This window comes from Vulpes vulpes, chromosome 11, assembly GCF_048418805.1.
Source record: "Vulpes vulpes isolate BD-2025 chromosome 11, VulVul3, whole genome shotgun sequence".
NCBI classification, from domain to species: domain Eukaryota; kingdom Metazoa; phylum Chordata; class Mammalia; order Carnivora; family Canidae; genus Vulpes; species Vulpes vulpes.
The window spans coordinates 73,895,717-73,913,431 of record NC_132790.1 but is presented as its reverse complement, the minus strand read 5'-3'; the positions used below and the strand labels follow the sequence as shown (position 1 = coordinate 73,913,431).

Here is a 17,715-nt window from a genome sequence, read left to right as displayed (position 1 = left end):
CTGGTTTTTCTCTTTCTTGGCATGGAACAGTGAACATATATAAATAGTATCATGTAACCTAAAATAATGCTTTTATAGTTTCCTTAATATGTTCTTTAAAATTTGTGTGGTATTGATGTATTATCCTAATATCTGGTTCTTTGAAGAACTGTCTTTACATTTTTGTACTCTTCGATAATCAGAAATTTATCTTTTTATGTCAGAAACTGATACTCACTTCCCTTGAGAAGTATTACCATGACTGTAATGTTGTCTCTGGATCCAGCCACTAAAGCCGCACTTACAAGTTCATGGCTAATATACTTGGCTGCACCTTCATAGAAATTTTTAATGCATGATTCTTTTTCACTTGAATTTTTTGACACATCTACACTGGTTGGTCCATTTCTTTCTTTCTCACTGTATAGATGATGATTAGTCATTTCTGATGGAAATGTTTGTGCATTTTTAGGGTTAGAATATTTTGAATCAAACAAATTTTCTTTTGTATTTATAGTTGGCACACATTCTGTAGATTCAGATTTATACTGAAACAATATACGGATATTACTTTCTGATTTAGTATTGCTTAGTTCATTGATTAGGAAAGGCTCTTTGGATGGTAAAGATTGATTTTGTGTGATAGAATAGTAGGTGTCTTTATATACTTGAAACATTGTCATTGCCAGTGCAGTGACTTCCTTTGTATCCAAAACTTCCCAGAGTCCATTAGTAGCTAAGATAAGGAATTGGCATAAGTCATCTATAGGGACAGAGATAGTTTGAGGTGCTGGGATAATGGATTTTTTCAGTTTGAGATTTCCATGAAATCCAAGTCCTCGTGTGGTTTTTATTTGCCCTTCTAGGAGCCCATATGGTTCATTTGAACTAATTATTGCTCCATTCTTAAGTAATCTTCTTCTTTCGGTTATGTTTCTCGTAGTGTGTTCTTTGGTTATGCAAAAGCCTTTTCCATTTCTGCATAAGACTGCTTGTACATTACCTAGAAGATTATTAGAAAAAATTGATCTTAGAGATTTAGTGACCAATTGTATCAAAGTATGCTTTTAACTTTATTCTGTTTCAGTGCATAAATAGGCCATTTTAAAATATTTTTTACATGTGTGAAATATTAATATTGGGCGATTTATGGTCATTAAGATTTGACTGAGAGGTCAGTTTATCCCTCATTTTTAAGTAACTTAGTGTTCAAAATACTGCACTTAATATTAAAATAACTTAAAACTACAAATAATAAAAAATAACCATCAATTTTTTATGAAACAGCTTCTGAATATTTATACAGCCAAGAGTTGAACTTTTTTATGACCAACATATATTCCATAGGGCAGACATTTTTTAAATGTTTAAATAAATGCCTTTTTAATTAAAAAGCATTGATTTTTTTTTTTAAAGTGGAGTTTGATAGTTTTGTAACTGGTAAAAGTTAAAACCTGAACATATATATAGGTGTGGGTGATGAAAAAAATTAGAATGCCACTGTTAATGTCAGTCTTAATAGTTTCATGTTGTGTGGTTAAAAAGAAATTAAATCGATTAGCCATGTAAAGAAAAATCCATATGTATTATTAATGTGTTAAATGGATAATAGCTAGCCAATATTAAATTAAACCCTTTGATTGAAAACTGAAATCTTAAAAGTTGATTGTAGTTTGTTCATGGTTCATATGAACCTGTGATGTGTGCTTCGTTGAAATCTTAAGAAAATCTAAACAGTATTCTGAACAGATTGAGGGATAGTTGTAATACCAAAACTTTCTTTGGTTATTAAAAAACGATTCACAGAATTTTTTAGTTTATAAGCAATAAGTTTTTCTTGATATGGAGTCATTTATCATTTATAAAAGGGTATATAAATTATTCTGAGATGAGGTTAAAGATGTTTGAATATTACAGTGCCTTTGAGAATTAAAATTCCTTGGATCATGCAGAATTTACATTAGAATACTCTGGTTTCAATCATAATACCATACCTGGAATCTGAGTTTTGTTGCTACAGAGGTTCAATTCTATCCCCAGTTTTTGAGGTAAAGAAATTGAGATTTTAGAAGGCTATAGTCTGTGCAATTAGTATGGTTGGACCGAAAGAGCTTAAATTAATGAAAAATTAGTTCAGGCATAGGCTGAGCCTATTGGCTCATTTATATAATGGGAATTATAAAAATAATGTGGAAAATGTTTTTAAAACCAGAGACTTGTGTGATAGTCCTGAAAACTACATGACCTCTTTCACTTCTCTGGGTTTGGTTATTAATATTTTGTATTATCTTGTCTTTTTTGCTGCTTTATACTTAAACTCTGCAGAAAGAAAAAGTAAAATTCTTGACTTTTGCTGAGTTATAAATTGTTACTATTCCAGCAAAGCAGCATGGATTGATACTGAACATGCCACCTGGGTAAATCGAATTGTTATATTAGGAGGATATGTGATTCAATATCTCTTTTAAATTATAAATTTCCTATTAATGTCTGTACATAAACAAAAAAATAATGTAACCATTGCTTTGAAAATGCAGGAGACATTTGGCTCAGAAGAGTCAATCCACTGACTTCATAAATGTTTTATTTGCATGTGGCAAGTCAAAGTCCATTCAGCAAAAAGAAAAAGTATTATTCCTCTGTTGTGTGATTTGAAAATAATTGTTGTTACAGTAGAATGGTATTTTTTAGTTGCCTCTACAGAGATTGGTAAGCATATTCTTATGCACTAGGTGCCCTCCCCCCCCCCCCCCCCCCCAATTGCTGTGCTGGACAGGAAATGCCATTTTGGCTTATTTTACTATTGTGAACATCCCTTGGGCTTAGTACAGAACTTTCTTGAAGGGATATTAAATCCTGATTGCACTTTTCACTCTACCATTTACTTGCTGTAAATACTTCTGGTTGACAAAGTTTATCCTAATGAAAAGGGAAATAGTGCTTCCTGAATAATTCACATTCTTTCCTACAAGAATGGTGCATGAAAGAAAAAGTAAAGAAATACCCGCTATATCTCAACTATTCATGCATAGCCCAGGAAGTGTAGAGGATACGTAAGATTCAGGCCTTGGAGAGTACTGTTGGAACAAATGAAGAAAGATTGTGCAGAGTTAATAATTGTATTTCCTGGGCCTCAGTTGCATATGCTGTCAGCTGCAAATTGGGTTGTTGAAAGCAGTTGACTACATTAAGCTGAGAGCTAGGAAAGAATAATGAAAAGTCCCAAGGAAAATGGGAAATTGGAGGAAGATTTAAATAACACTGTATGTTCAAGTGTTTGGAGAATTGAAAGGGTAGAGTAACCTGTCATGACAATTTAAAGATTGTCTTTAAAGAAAGGTTTCTGTAACATCTGTGTGAAGGGAATGAGAATAGGCAGTGAGCTGATCTGAAGACCCTTAAAAAAGTTTATGTGAGTGAATGTGGGCATAAATATTTCAAATTTCTAGACAAAGGTACCAGCTTCAGCAGTTCGGAGAGATTGTGCTCTTCAGCAAATACTATCAGAACAAAGGTGGAACAGGGTTACTGCAAGAGGGTTACAGGGGGATTAGAGAAACTGCTTTGAGATGATACTCAAGCCTTTTCAAGATGGCATGTGTAGTCAGGCAAAAGTGTTCCTTAGGCAGAGAGCAATTATGCAACTGCCTCCTTGCAATTGCTCGGTTACCTTCAAAATCTTTTTTTTTTTTTTATTTTATTTTACTTTATTTTATTTATGATAGTCACAGAGAGAGAGAGAGGCAGAGACACAGGCAGAGGGAGGAGAAGCAGGCTCCATGCACCGGGAGCCCGACGTGGGATTCGATCCCGGGTCTCCAGGATTGCGCCCTGGGCCAACGGAAGGCGCCAAACCGCTGCGCCACCCAGGGATCCCGCTCGGTTACCTTCAATTTAGGAAAATGAAGGGTACTCCTATAAACTTCAAGGTGACCTTAGAATCACAAACGGAATTCTAGATCTGAATGGGTGAAATCATGATTTTTTTCCAGCTATAGCCATTCACTATTGAAAATAATAGGAAATGTTTAAAAAAGAACTGAAGGAAAAGAAGAAAAATAATATGTGGTGGAAGGAAAAGGAAACATACCTAGGATGTAGGAGTGCCCAGAAGTAAAAATGTAGCGCCCAGGAATAAAAAATTCCTTTGGAAGAAATAACTTGGGGAAGTGGAAACACTTGGGCTTTAATTCCAACTTTATGTGACCTTCATTTAGTCATTTTATTTCCCCAATTACAGTTTTCCACCTGCAATGTTATTTTTTGTCAAGGTTATTGTGAAGATTTAAGAAGGTAATTTAATAAGAAATTTGATGAAGGGTTTTTTTTACCCCCCTTTGGGTTCCATGAAGGGGAAACCAGAAGAGGCAATCCAAAAAAGAGATGAAGCTATAAATGTTTGATTTCAGACACACTAAAAAAAAAAAAAAAAACTTTTAATTTTTTAAAAAAGATTTTATTTATTTATTCATGAGAGACACAGAAAAGCAGAGACATTGGCAGAGGGACAAGCAGGCTCCACACAAGGGAGCCTGATGTGGGACTCGATCCCGGATCCGGGGATCACGCCCTGAGTCAAAGGCAGGTGCTCAACTGCTGAGCTACCCAGGCATCCCAAAACTTGTAATTCTTATGTGGTAGATTTATAGGCTTAAAGAAGTAAGGAGCAATAACTTAGACTTTGGGAAATAAATCGTTATTGGGGAAGGAAAAAGCAACTGAAAAGGAGCATGAACAAATTGGAAATTCAAACATGAATGAGATCTACCTAAATTGGAAGCATAACAGACCTGTATATAAATTAGGTCAGGGAAACAACCTATATCCAGTTTGCCTGCAGGACTCATTTTGGCAGAAAAGGCTGAATTTGTTTGTATGCATGGACACCAGGTTTATGACTTCCTACTGATGATCGGCATGAGAGCCTTGCCGATGGGAGCTAGTTTTCATTGAGTACTCAAAAGATACCTTTGTTCGTTTTGTGGGCTATATGAGCATGAAACTCAAATTCACCGTTGTACATCTGGAGCCTAACAATACTTTACATATCAGTAACAACTGTCTATCAAGTATTTGTTGAAAGTGTTTTCAGAATCAGATTTGTATATATGAGTTCACCAACATACCCCAAAGAAAGGAGAAAGGGAAGGTAAAGCATGTAAAAGGTGTTATTTAAGAATATGTTTTTTGTTATTTTTTACATAAAATAAGGTGATTCTGGAATTGAATTAGGTTTTAAAGAAAAAGGATGGGGCTGGAAGTAATTATCAGAAACTTGTTTTAGTGACCTAGTTTTGTGTCCCATGAGCTCCTTCTACATCGGGAGACCAGTGATAGCTTTACCCAATGCTTTTCTACTATTCACAGTTCCTCAATTGTTGCCCACATCAAGCCCCTGTCCTCTTCTCATGGTTACCAGGTGATTCCTTTATCTAATCCTTACAACCTCGAGGTAAGGATATTAAAATATTTTAATACACAAGAAGAATGAAGCTCACCAACTTTATAAGGTATCACTAGTATAAAAGTAGTTTCTGGGGCCTCATTAAAAGGAATTATTAAGAACAAATATGTACTGGAGCACCTGGGTGGCTCAGACTCTTGGTTTCGGCTCAGGTCATGATCTCAGGGTCTAGAGATCAAGCCCCACATCAATCTGCACTCAGCACAGTCTGCTTGAGATTCTCCCTTGATCTTGTCCTCCTTTGTCCTTTCCCCTTACTCTTTCGTGCGTTCTCTCTCATTCTCTAAAACCTAAAAAAATAAAAAATAAATTAAAAAAAAATTTGTACAATCTAGACCTAAAGATAGTGGGATAGATACATTAAACCGCTCACTTACAAATGCCTGTTTACCATTCCAGAAATCCTAGGGGCCTTGAGAATGATCTTAAGAAATCTACTCTGTCTTTGCTCTATGAATGGAGCAACAAAGCCTGGATGACAGTGCATCTATTTACAGTTTATTGAATATTTTAAGCCCACTATTGAGACCTACTGCTCGGGGAAAAGATTGAAAATATTACTGGTCATTGACAATGCAATGGTCACCCAAGAGCTCTGATGATGCACAGCAATATTGATGTTTTCATGCCAGCTAACTCAGCATCCATCCTGCAGCCCAATGGATCAAGGAGTCATTTTGACTTTCAAGTCATTACTAAGAAATACTTTTATGAGGTTATAGCTACTATAGATAATTTTTCCTCTGATGGGTCTGGGCAGAGTAAGTTGAAACCTGGAAAGGATTCACCATTCTAGATGCCATTAAGAACATTCATGATTCATGGGCAGAGGTCAAAATAACAACATTAACATGAGTTTGGAAGTTGATTCCAACCTTCATGGAGGGGTTCAAGACCAGTGTAGGAAGTAACTGCAAATATGGAAATTCAAGAGAACTAGTGGAGACAAGCTATGACTGAATTGCTACAATCATGAAAAAACTAATGGGTGACAAGTTGCTTCTTATGGATGAGCAAAGAAAGTGGTCTCTTGAGATGGAATCTAGTCTTGGTGCAGATGCTGTCAAGGTCATTGAAATGATGACAAAGGATTTAGATTATCATATAAACTCAGTTGATAAAGCAGTGTCAGGGTTTGAGAGGATTTACTCCCAATTTTGAAAGAAGTCCTACTGTGGGTAAAATATGATCATCACATGCTACAGAGAAATCATTCATGAAAGAAAAACCAAATGATGTAGCAAACTTTGTTGTCTTATTTTAAGAAATTACTATCGCTACCCCAAACCTCAGCAATTGTCACCCTGATGGGCCAGCAGCCATCAATGTCAAGGCAAGACCCTCCACCAGCAAAAAGGTAACAACTCACTATTGAGACCTCAGATGATGATTAGCATTTTTTAGCAGTAAAATATTTTTCATTAAGGTATGCACATTGGCTTTTTAGACAATGTATTCTATACTTAGTAAACTATAGTGTGATCATAACTTACAGGCACTGGGAAACAAAAAAAAATTCATTTGACTTGCTTTATCACAATATTTGCTTTATTGTGGTGGTCTGGAACCAAACCCACAATGTCCCCTAGATATGACTATATATAAAGAGACAAGTTTTAAAAAGTCTTGTATAATAAACATATATATACACATATATATAAATACCACATATATACATATGAACCAAATAGTATAAAGTCTGGGAGAGAAGAAATAAAAGTGCTGTTGTAAGGATTTTATTCTGTATACAATATGGTATATCATTTGAAGATAAGCTGAGAAGTTAAAGATGTATACTATAAACTTCTAAAATAATATAACAAAAAAAATAACAGTTATAGCTAACAACCTAACAAATGAGATAGATAGGAATAAAATCAATTCAAAAGAAGGTAGTAAAAGAGATGATAATATACAATTGTGTATCCACATAAAAAAGAATGAGGTTGGGCCCCTACCCCATGACACATACAAAATTAATTCAAAATGGATCATAGACCTGAATGTAAGAGAGAAAACTAAATCTCTTAGAGCAAAACACTGGTGTAAGTTTTTGTGGCCTTGGATTAGGCAATGGTCTCCTCAATTGATACCAAAAGTGCAAGCATCAAAACAACAGTTGCTAAGTTGGATTTCATTAAAATTAAAGTATTTTTTGCTTCAAAAGATAACAAGAAAGAGAAAAAAAAACATGGAATTAAAATGTTTCCTAATCATCTGATAAGGGACTTGTATCCAGAATATAAAAAGAAATTTGCAACTCAATAGACAAGTAACTTAATGGACAAAAGATCTGAGTAGACATTTCTCAAAGGAAGATATTCAAATGACTAATAAGCACTTAAGGAGGTATTCAACATCATGAGTCAACAGAAAAGTGCAAGTCAATACCACGTCATAGTGGCTATGAAGGTGGCTAAAGTCAGAAAGACAGCATTGGGAAAATGTGTAAAAATTAAAACCCTCATATATTACTGGCAGGATAGTGAAATGGTGAAGCCATTTTGGAAAATGGGGCAGTGCTTCAAATGGTTAAGTATAGAATTACCTTATGATCCAGCAATTCCACTCCTGGGTATATACCCAAGGTAGTGAAACATGTCCACACAAAAACTTATGCACCATGTCCATGCCTGCATTATTCATAATAGCCAAAAACTAGAAACAACTCAAATGTTTTTCAACTGAATAAATGAAAAAACAACATGTGGCATAACTATACAGTGAAATATTCAGCAATCAAAAGGAAAGAAGTACTAATGCATGTTAAAATATGGATGAACCTTCAAAAACATATGAAGTGAAAGAAGACAGGCACAAAAGAACACAAGTACATTTATAGGAAGTGCCCAGAATAGGGAAATGTATAGAGACAAAATGTAGATTAGTGATTGCTTAGACCTGAAGAAATGGCAGGTTAGCAACCTGATTGCCAAAGGGTAGTGGGTTTCTTTTCAAGAGGACAAAAATGTTCTAGAATTGACTGATGATGCTTGCACATATCTGTGAATGTACTAAAAACCACGTACACTTTATGTGAGTGAATTGTGTGCTTTTGAATTATATCTCAATAAAGCTATTAAAAATAAAAGCAATGGGGAAAACAAAGGGATCAAATAAGAATCCCTTATATCTATGAAGAACTAGTGTGGTTGATTAGAAATGTAAAATTTGTGGTTTATTTGATGCTAGGGAAAAAGTATAATTACATATTCTGTATGAATACATTTGTTAATGTTTTAATTCTATGAGGATCAATTGAAGTAAAATAGGAGAGCACCAAGAGAAATTATAAAATGCAATATAAATGGGAAGCACTAAGAATAAAAAATCAAGAATGTCACTTTGGAAGTATTTTTTTCCACATGCACAAATTCAACATTTATTCAATGGCTTCATTATTGCACTCATGTTTCATTATAAAGTGAGTTTGTTTTGTTTAATTCCCAAGTTGTGATGACACTGGTATTTCACAGATTTAAATAAATTTGTACAGGAAATACAGGAAAAATATAGGTCTTGCTTTATAAAATACATGTGCTCTTGAAAAATTTCTGCAAAAAATTTACTCTTTGTAACCCATTTAAATCGCTTTTTTTCAGGAGCACTCTAGTATCATCAATCATGATCTCCTTTTCACAAGTTGGAACTTTTCCCTACATATTTGTTTTTATTAAAATGAAGGATGCCTAAATGAAAACAATTTAACAGAATTATGTAAGCGTGGAAATTAGATCCAACAAACGTTTGACCTGGAGATTAGAACCAGCCAAACAGCAGTGATCCTGGAAGTAGTGAATCACGTAAATTAGACATTTAATGATAGCATCTAGTTATTCACTGTCTCATAATTTTTCCTTTAGTTCTACAGGAACTCTGATGTGTAATGACATTTTCTAATGGAGGTCCCACATCCAAGAATATGGTTTGGTTCCCAAAGTGGTATGAAATCTGAAACCTGTGCATGAAGTAGACCTGCTCTAGCCATCTGGAACCTCATTACAAAAAGAATTACAAAAATTCTGAGGAAAGTGGCATTGCACTTGGCTTCTCTACATTGCTTAATCTGGAGTACTCATCTTGAGCTCAGAACCAGAGCTAGACCAGAAACACGCTGCCTTCAAGGGACCCTGACGTTATAGTGGTCTTTGTGATTATCTGGTTTTCTCAAATACATGGTCCCACTTGCTGAGGGCCAGCCTCCTCAGGTTTTGGAAGCAATTCCCTTCAGATGCAGCATGATATAGTGGGCTTGAGTTCCAGCTCCAATTCCTATTATCTCTGAGACCTTGAACAAATTATCTCACCTCTCCCAGCTTCCATTTTCTCATCGGGAAAAGTGGGGTAATGACCCTTAGATATAGGGGTGAGGGATTAGAACAAATGTGTAAGGAGCCAAACTTGGAGCAAGTAGTAAGTCCTAGAGATCTAATGCACAATATAGAGAATATAGAGAACAATACTGTATTATAATCATCAAGCTTGCCAAGACTAGAATTTAATTGTCTAAACCACTAAAAAAGAAATGATGAGGACACCTGGGTGGCTCAGCGGTTGAGCATCTGCCTTCAGCTCAGGTGGTGAATAGAGTCCCACCTTGGGGACCCTATTCTCAAATACATGGGCCAGCTCCCTGCATGGAGCCTGCTTCTCCCTCTGCCTGTGTCTCTCTGTCTCTCTGTGTCTCTCATGAATAAATAAATACAATCTTAAAAAAAAAAGAAATGATAATTATGTAACATGATAGAGGTGCTAGTTATCACCTGAATGGCAATCATATTACAATATATAAATGTATCATGAACATATTTTATACTTTTTAAGATTTTAATATTAAATAAGTGGACACTATTATTAATAACTCTACACAGGGGCACCCTACTGGTTCAGTCAGTAAACCATGCAATTCTTGATCTCAGGGTTGTGAGTTTGAGCCCCACATTAGGGGTAGACTTTACTTAATAATAACTATTCATGAAAGGGATAGTGGAAACCCAATTAAGCATCCCATGGAACTCAGCTTAACTTTGCTAAGAATGTTTTACGTATGGGCTTTCCATTTTGTCAAGCTCCTAGGCTAGAACTTTTGCACTAACTGAAAGAATTGCTTCTTGAAATACAATTTTAAAAATATAGCTATAGGGCAGCCCCAGTGGCTCAGTGGTTTAGTGCCACCTTCAGCCCAGGTGGAGACCTGGGATCGAGTCCCATGTTGGGCTCCCTGCATGGAGGCTGCTTCTCCCTCTGCCTGATGTCTCTGCCTCTCTGTGTCTCTCATGAATAAATAAATAAATATCTTTAAAAAAATAATAAAAAATACAGCTATATTTTTGGAGAATAGAATATATGCTTATAAACTTGAGGCACAAACTATTTTCTCTAAAAAAGTAAATGGATGCTACTTGGCCTGTGAGCCCAAGTGATCTATTGAAAATGTGTTATTAGAATAACTGACCAGTTTAAACAACCAGACTTGTAACAATTCTCAAAGAACTTTCCATTTTCCTGAAAAAGGGAAGTATGGGAAATGTTTTTTGTTTCATTAGATCTAAGCAATAAATGCTTTGCCTTTCTCCACAGCTGAACTGCTACCGCATTTAGAAAATAATGTTTTGGTCAAATTATATGTTCCTCCTTGTGAAAAAAAATTACAATTATTTTTGTGGTCTGCAATCTGCATTTAAACTGTGGTTGTTGATCATTTCTTAAATTAGTCAATGGAATTTTGAGGCATTACTAAGTCACTAAATCATAGGTCACTAAATAGTTCTGGAAGCAAGAGAAATTTTGCTGCAAGGAATAAAAAATAAATGTAAGGTGTAATGAGCACCACTCAATGTACATACCAGTGTTTGCAACATGAAGTACTCCAGAAATTGTTTGTGGCATCACCTGGGAAGGGGAATTCTTTGGCAAGCCATCATCATTACTCATTCTCCAATTCTTCTTAGTATAGGGTGTTTTAATATTGCCTTCCAATATACAAGTAACTGCAGAACAGCCACTCCATCGAACCCTGGACACTTCATTTCTTCCAAGACGTAAAAGCCTGTCCATTCTCCAAAATGCTTTTGCAAAGGCTTTGTGTATGTTCTCATACTCACATTTCCCCGTTTTTCTCCTTTTCTTTATGGAGGAAAAAAGTTCTTCTTTGGCTATGTATTCTTCCCTAAATACTGTGAGAAAGGATTTGATTACATTTTGCTCTTCAGAAGTCATATGGTAGGAAGGATCAAATCTGGAAAGCTGGTGGAGAAATAAAACTGGGAGTTCCACTGATGTCAGGTTTGCCGCTGAGGCACCATGATGTCCATCAAATAAACCAAAAAAACACACATCAGGTTTTTTGCCAAAATTATCCACCACAGTGAATTTATCATTCATGTCAGCTTTCCATGCAGAATTTCCATCTTCACAAATGGCTACACCTTTAATCAATACATGAGAGATTGTTTGAGAATATATGGAACTCCTGTGAACGTTCTCAATCATCTTATAGTATGCTGGTATTTGTTTCTGCCAAAGTAGCTCAAAAGCATAATTAATGCTCTCTAGGATTTTTTCAGTGAATAAAGAAGATGACAATAGTTTAGTGATTATAAACTGTCTCTGAATGGTAATTACTGGGAGTGCTGGTTTCTTTTCACCCATCCATTGAAACTCCAGGGTGGCCAGAGCCATATGTTGCTTTTTATGGAGGAAAGTTTCACGTAGGTCAATTTCATGCTTACATATGGAACAGGGAAATGTAATCATTTGATCACAGGACTGCGGCTTCTCATGGTCTTCAGAGTATTTTGAGTATCTTGATAATCTTGTTTTCTTCCTTCTAAAGTACCTCCTTCTCAGGGAAAGTGGGATCTCCTGATCTGAATCATGTGTTGATTTTCTCACATTCCATTCCCTTGATTTCCAAAACACTCTGCAAACAGGATAAAAGATATTTACATGCCAGGGGTGATACATTGAAAGTCTTTTTTTTTTTTTAATAGATATATTTACTTATTATAGAAAGAGTGAACATCTGGAGGGAGGGGCAGAAGGAGGGAATCTTCAAGCAGACTCCCCACTGAATGCAGAGCCCAACTCAGGGCTTGATCTCAAGAACCATGAGATCCTGACTTGAGCTGAAACAGAGTCTGGTGCCTGACTGAGCCTCCCATGTGCCCCAATACATTGAAAGTCTTTTCAAGCAGGTCTTTATCTTTGCAATTTGCTTTAGTTCCTCACAATTTAATGTGGGCCTACCATTGAATATTCTGATGCTGTCATTCCCCAAAAAAACACACAGGAAGTACTAAAAAAAAATGGTGATTGAATTGTGTATCCCTGAATAAAATTAGGCAAAGACTCTACAAAGTCAACCAGAAATATAAGAATAAATACTCAAAGAAATCAGCACAAGATTGTATCCCAGGCATGTGAAAGTACATACATGCTTGAGACCTAGGTATTTGATTTAAAATTTGAGCATAATTATTTGTGTACTTCATTTTATCTTGGTGAAGGTACTTTTCTGTTCTATTTAAAAGGTTCATAGGAAAATGAATAGGGCACCTGGGTGGCTCAGTGAGTTAAGCATCCAACTCTTGGTTTTGGCTCCTGTCACGATCTCAGGATGGTGGGATTGAGCCCTGCATGAGGCTCTGCACTCAGTGCAGAGTCTGGTTAAGATTCTCTCCCACTTCCTCCCCCTCAGCCCCTTCCCCTGCTCATGTGCTCTCTCTAAAATTACCTACAGTAATATAATAATATATTAATAATATTAACATTGGTTACATAAACATATTTACATACATAATATATATGTCATCTTTTCTGAGATGTAAATGAGTCATATTTGCATACCATCCTAGAATCTGCCAGTTTTATTCAATACTAAGTCATGGCCTCATACTGAAAGTTTGAATATGGAGACACAAAACAATATACTATGAACAATGTAGAGTTTGGATTAAAAAAAAATGTCTTAAAAAAAAAAAGTCTGTCTTCACTAACAAATTAAGCTTCTCTGAGCATCTGCTTTCTTATCTGTAAGTAAGTAGGATTATTTATAGCATCAAATGAAGATAAATGGTGAAGCAATTGGCAACAGGGGCCACTTAAAAAGTGCCTGCTCCTTTTTACCCTAAGCAAAAAGGATGCTGAGAACTGTACCAAATGGAAACATATCACATGTAGACATGAAATTATAACACTTATGGGAAAATATATTCTATATAAAACTAATTAAAGAAAAAAAATCAGTAAATCAATGGGAAAGGTTTTTTTTTTAGGTAATCTTTACACCCAATATGGGACTTGAATTTACAATCCTGAGATCAAGAATTGCATGCCAGCCAGGAGCTGGGAAAGGATTTTTTTCCATAGCAGTATCTGAATCAGTGTTTCAGAATTGAGATATGTGTATTTATTAATGTTGTGGTAAATTGTTATATTATTGCTTCCCTACAATTGTTAGTATAACAAATAATAAAGTGGATATATAAAATCAGACACAATTTAGGAGTGCCTAGCTAAGTTGGAGGAGCATGGGATTCTTGATCTTGAAGTAATGAGTTCAAGCCCCATGCTGGATGTAGAGATTACTTAAATAAGTAAGGACTTAAAAAAATGGAACACAATTATGAGTAACGCATGTAAATTAAAAATGAATGCATAAGTAAAGTAATACAATGACTATAAAAATAGGCAAATATCTTTAAGATTCTTCCCAGTAAAATTTTCATCCTATATGTTATACTATTTCTAGGGAGGAAAACTTTCTGTGGTAAATGATGAATAAGATGGTGTACCATGTGATTGGCAAAAGGCTTTAGCAACCTTCGTATATGGTTTACACGTGGCAATACAATTAAAAATTAAGCAAAGCTCTGAAAAGTTTGACATGTTTGCTGCTTTCCTCATTTGTATTTAATTCCTTAAAGGGCATAACTGTAGTGAATATAGCTACCCATTCCTATTGTAAAATTTTATTTACAAATTTCCACTTCATAAATGCTTCTAAAACTATTAGCATATTGGTAGGCCTTCTTGGCTTTGCCTCAACAACAAATTTTTGTGTTTTTTTTTTAACAGAAAAACTTAAAAGTACACAAAAATAGAAGAGTATAATGAGCCCTCATATGCCCATCATCAGCTTCAACCATTATCAACATTTTTCCATTCTTGTTTCATCTTTGTCTTCAGCCATTTTATTTTTTTATTACATTCTATTTATTTTTACTGGAATATTTAAAATGAAATACCAAAATTATATCAATTTCACTGATAAATACTTCAGTCTCATCAACAAATTTAATCAGCATCCATTCACTTCTTCAATATCTACAAAAGGCTAACTACTGTGCATAATGCTGAAGCAGCACACACAGAGAAGGCTGGAGGCTTTGAGGAGAGGAGTTTGCAGAGCCTCATATGCTCATACAAAGAATTAAACAGGTCAGATGAGGCCCAGGACAGTGCCCACACAGGGACTTAACCCCTTATCTAGATAGGAGTGGCATCATGACACCTGAGAAGCCGACTTCAAAAACTCACAGTTGAAAGATCTAAAAGAGGGTCCCAGGCAAATCCAAGGGAATGACTGGTTAGCAGGAAGAAAGAAGAAGAAGACCAGCAAAGGAAATGGAGGGGCAAGCAGAGAAGTAGGGGGAGAAATGAGTACTGGCAAAGCTATTAAGCTCTTCTTGCCAAAATGTATAACAAATATTTTTATTTGCTATTATTTGATCATGTTCATGTAAAGGTTGCAGTTTTCCTGAGGCTTGATGAACTGTTGGGACAATATTTAAGGCACCCTGCTACTGTGATTCAACTTACAGTCAATCCTTTATACCAGAAGTTTATTTTTCTCTATACAGAGAACAGCCATAATACAGTTCTCTCTCACAGGGAGCCATTCTTAGAATGTAATGTGTTATTCATTCAATCAACAAATACTTGAGTCTCTGTAATATGCTAGGTACTGTTTAATTTGCTGGGAATACAGCAGTGACCAAAACAGGCATGATCTGTGATGAAGCTTATATTCTGAAATGAAGGCAATAAATAAAAGAAACATGTAAACATATAATACCAGATGGAGTAAGTACTAAAATGAAAAATATAATGGAATAAGAGTATAGACGGGCACCTGGGTGGCTCAGTCAGTTAAGTGTCCACCTTCATCTCAGGTCATGATCCTGGGGTCCTGGGATCAAGCCCTGCATCAGGCTCCCTTCTCAGCAGGGAGCCTGCTTCTCCCTCTCTCTCCTCCTGCTGTTCCTGATGCTTGTGTGCATACACTCTGTTAAATAAATAAATAATAAATAAATAAATAAATAAATAAATAAATAAATAAATAAATAAAATCTTTAAAAAAAAGAATAAGAGTATAGAGAAGGATGGAAGCCCTCCTTTGTACAGGGTAGTCAGAAGAATATATCATTTCCCCATGTACATAGTCTAACAGGAAGCCAAGATTTCATCTGATAACTAAGAAAGTGGAGGAAAAAGAATACTGCAGATAAAATTGTTCATTGACTTACAGATGGCAACAGACACATGAAAAAATGCTCATCAGGGAAATGCAAATCAAAACCACAATGAGATAGATATCACCTCACACCTGTCAGAATGGCTAAAAATCAAAAACACAAGAAACAAGCGTTGGCAAGGATGTGAAGAAATAGGAACACTTGTGCACTGTTGGTGGTAATGTGAATTGGTATAGCCTCTGTGGAAAACAGTATGGAGATTCCTCAAAAATTAAAAATATGGGGATCCCTGGGTGGCTCAGCAGTTTAGCACCTGCCTTTGTCCCGGGGCATGATTCTGGACCAGGGCATGAATCCTGCGTTGGGCTCCTTGCATGGAGCCTGCTTCTCCCTCTGCTTGTGTCTCTGCCTCTCTCTCTCTCTCTCACTCTCTCTGGGTCTCTCATGAATAAATAAATAAAATATTTTTAAAAAATTAAAAATAGACCTACTCTATGATCTAGTAATCACACTAATGAGTATTCACCCAAAGAATTAAAAAAACACAGAGTAATTCAAAGGGATCCATGCACATCTATGTGTATTACAGCATTACAATAGCCAAATTATAAAAGCAGCCCAAATGTCCACTGATAGAAGAGTGGATAAAGAAGAGGTGGTATATATACACATAGTGGAATATTATCCAGCCATAGAAAAGAATGAAATCTTGCTATTTGTATCAACATAGATGGATATGGAGAGTATAATGGTAAGTGAAGTAAGTCAGAGAGAGCTGACATTTCACTTCTATGTGGAATTTAAGATACAAAGCAAATGAACAAAGGGGAAAGAAAGAGACAAACCCAACAAACAGACTCTTGACTATAGAGAACAAATTGACAGTTACCAGAGGGGTGGTGGGTGGGAGGATGGGGGACACAGGTGAAGCAGATTAAGAGCACATTTATCATGATGAGCTCTGAGTAATGTATAGAATTGTTCAATCACTGGGGCACCTGGGTGCAGTCGGTTAAGCATCTGACTCTTGATTTCAGCTTAGGTCACCATCTTGGGGTCATGAGATCAAGCCCTGTTTCAGGCTCTGTGCTCATTGCATTGTCTGCTGGAGATTCTCTCTCCCTCTCCCTCCCCCTCTCCTTCTGCCCCTCCCCCCATTCACTTTCTCTTTCTCTCTCAAATACATAAGTCTTTACCAAAAAAAAAAAAAAAAAGATTTGTTGAATCACTATATTGTACACCTGAAACGAATGTAACACTGTATGTTAATTACACTGGAATTTTAAAAAAATGTTCTTTGCCATGCAATAGAAATAAGGAAAATTTACCTGAAAGCACTATTAATTTCTGTGCTCATTTGGAATCTTTACCTTCCTTTTTCCTCTCTTTACCACCTTTCCCCAGCCTCTGTTCCTCCAACTTTGGATAGTGATGGTGATGGATGTAATGGAGGTGGTTACGATGGTGGTGGTATTGGTGGCAGCAGTGGTGGTGGTGGTCCCACTGATGTAATGGTAGACCCCTTTGTGTGGAATGTTTACTACATCACCTGGAACCTCAGTCAGAACTCTCTCGAGGATTCTGAAGGACTATGAAGCAGTAAGGGCACAAACTGTGGTAACAAATTGTGCTTGAAATTTCTGAAAGAAGAATCATTCGTTAAATATACTGTCTTGTGCCTGCATAATAGGATTACAAAATAAGAGGAGTGACTATCAAGTAAGTTTTTTTTCTTATAAATCATGGTACTTTCAAAATACTGATTCCAGAAGGCTAGCCTTAATATACAGACCA

At 35.9% G+C, this 17,715-nt stretch overlaps 1 protein-coding gene across 1 annotated transcript; it reads right to left on the bottom strand.

Moving 5' to 3' along the window:
• Window positions 1-194: 194 nt before the first annotated feature.
• PP2D1 (protein phosphatase 2C like domain containing 1) lies at window positions 195-17,278 on the bottom strand. The gene is made up of 3 exons (XM_026006433.2): window positions 17,250-17,278; window positions 11,290-12,365; window positions 195-982 (listed from the first exon to the last, which is right to left on the bottom strand). The coding sequence occupies exons 1-3, from the start codon at window positions 17,276-17,278 to the stop codon at window positions 195-197; spliced, it is 1,893 nt and encodes a 630-aa protein (XP_025862218.2).
• Between the last annotated feature and the right edge of the window lie 437 nt (window positions 17,279-17,715).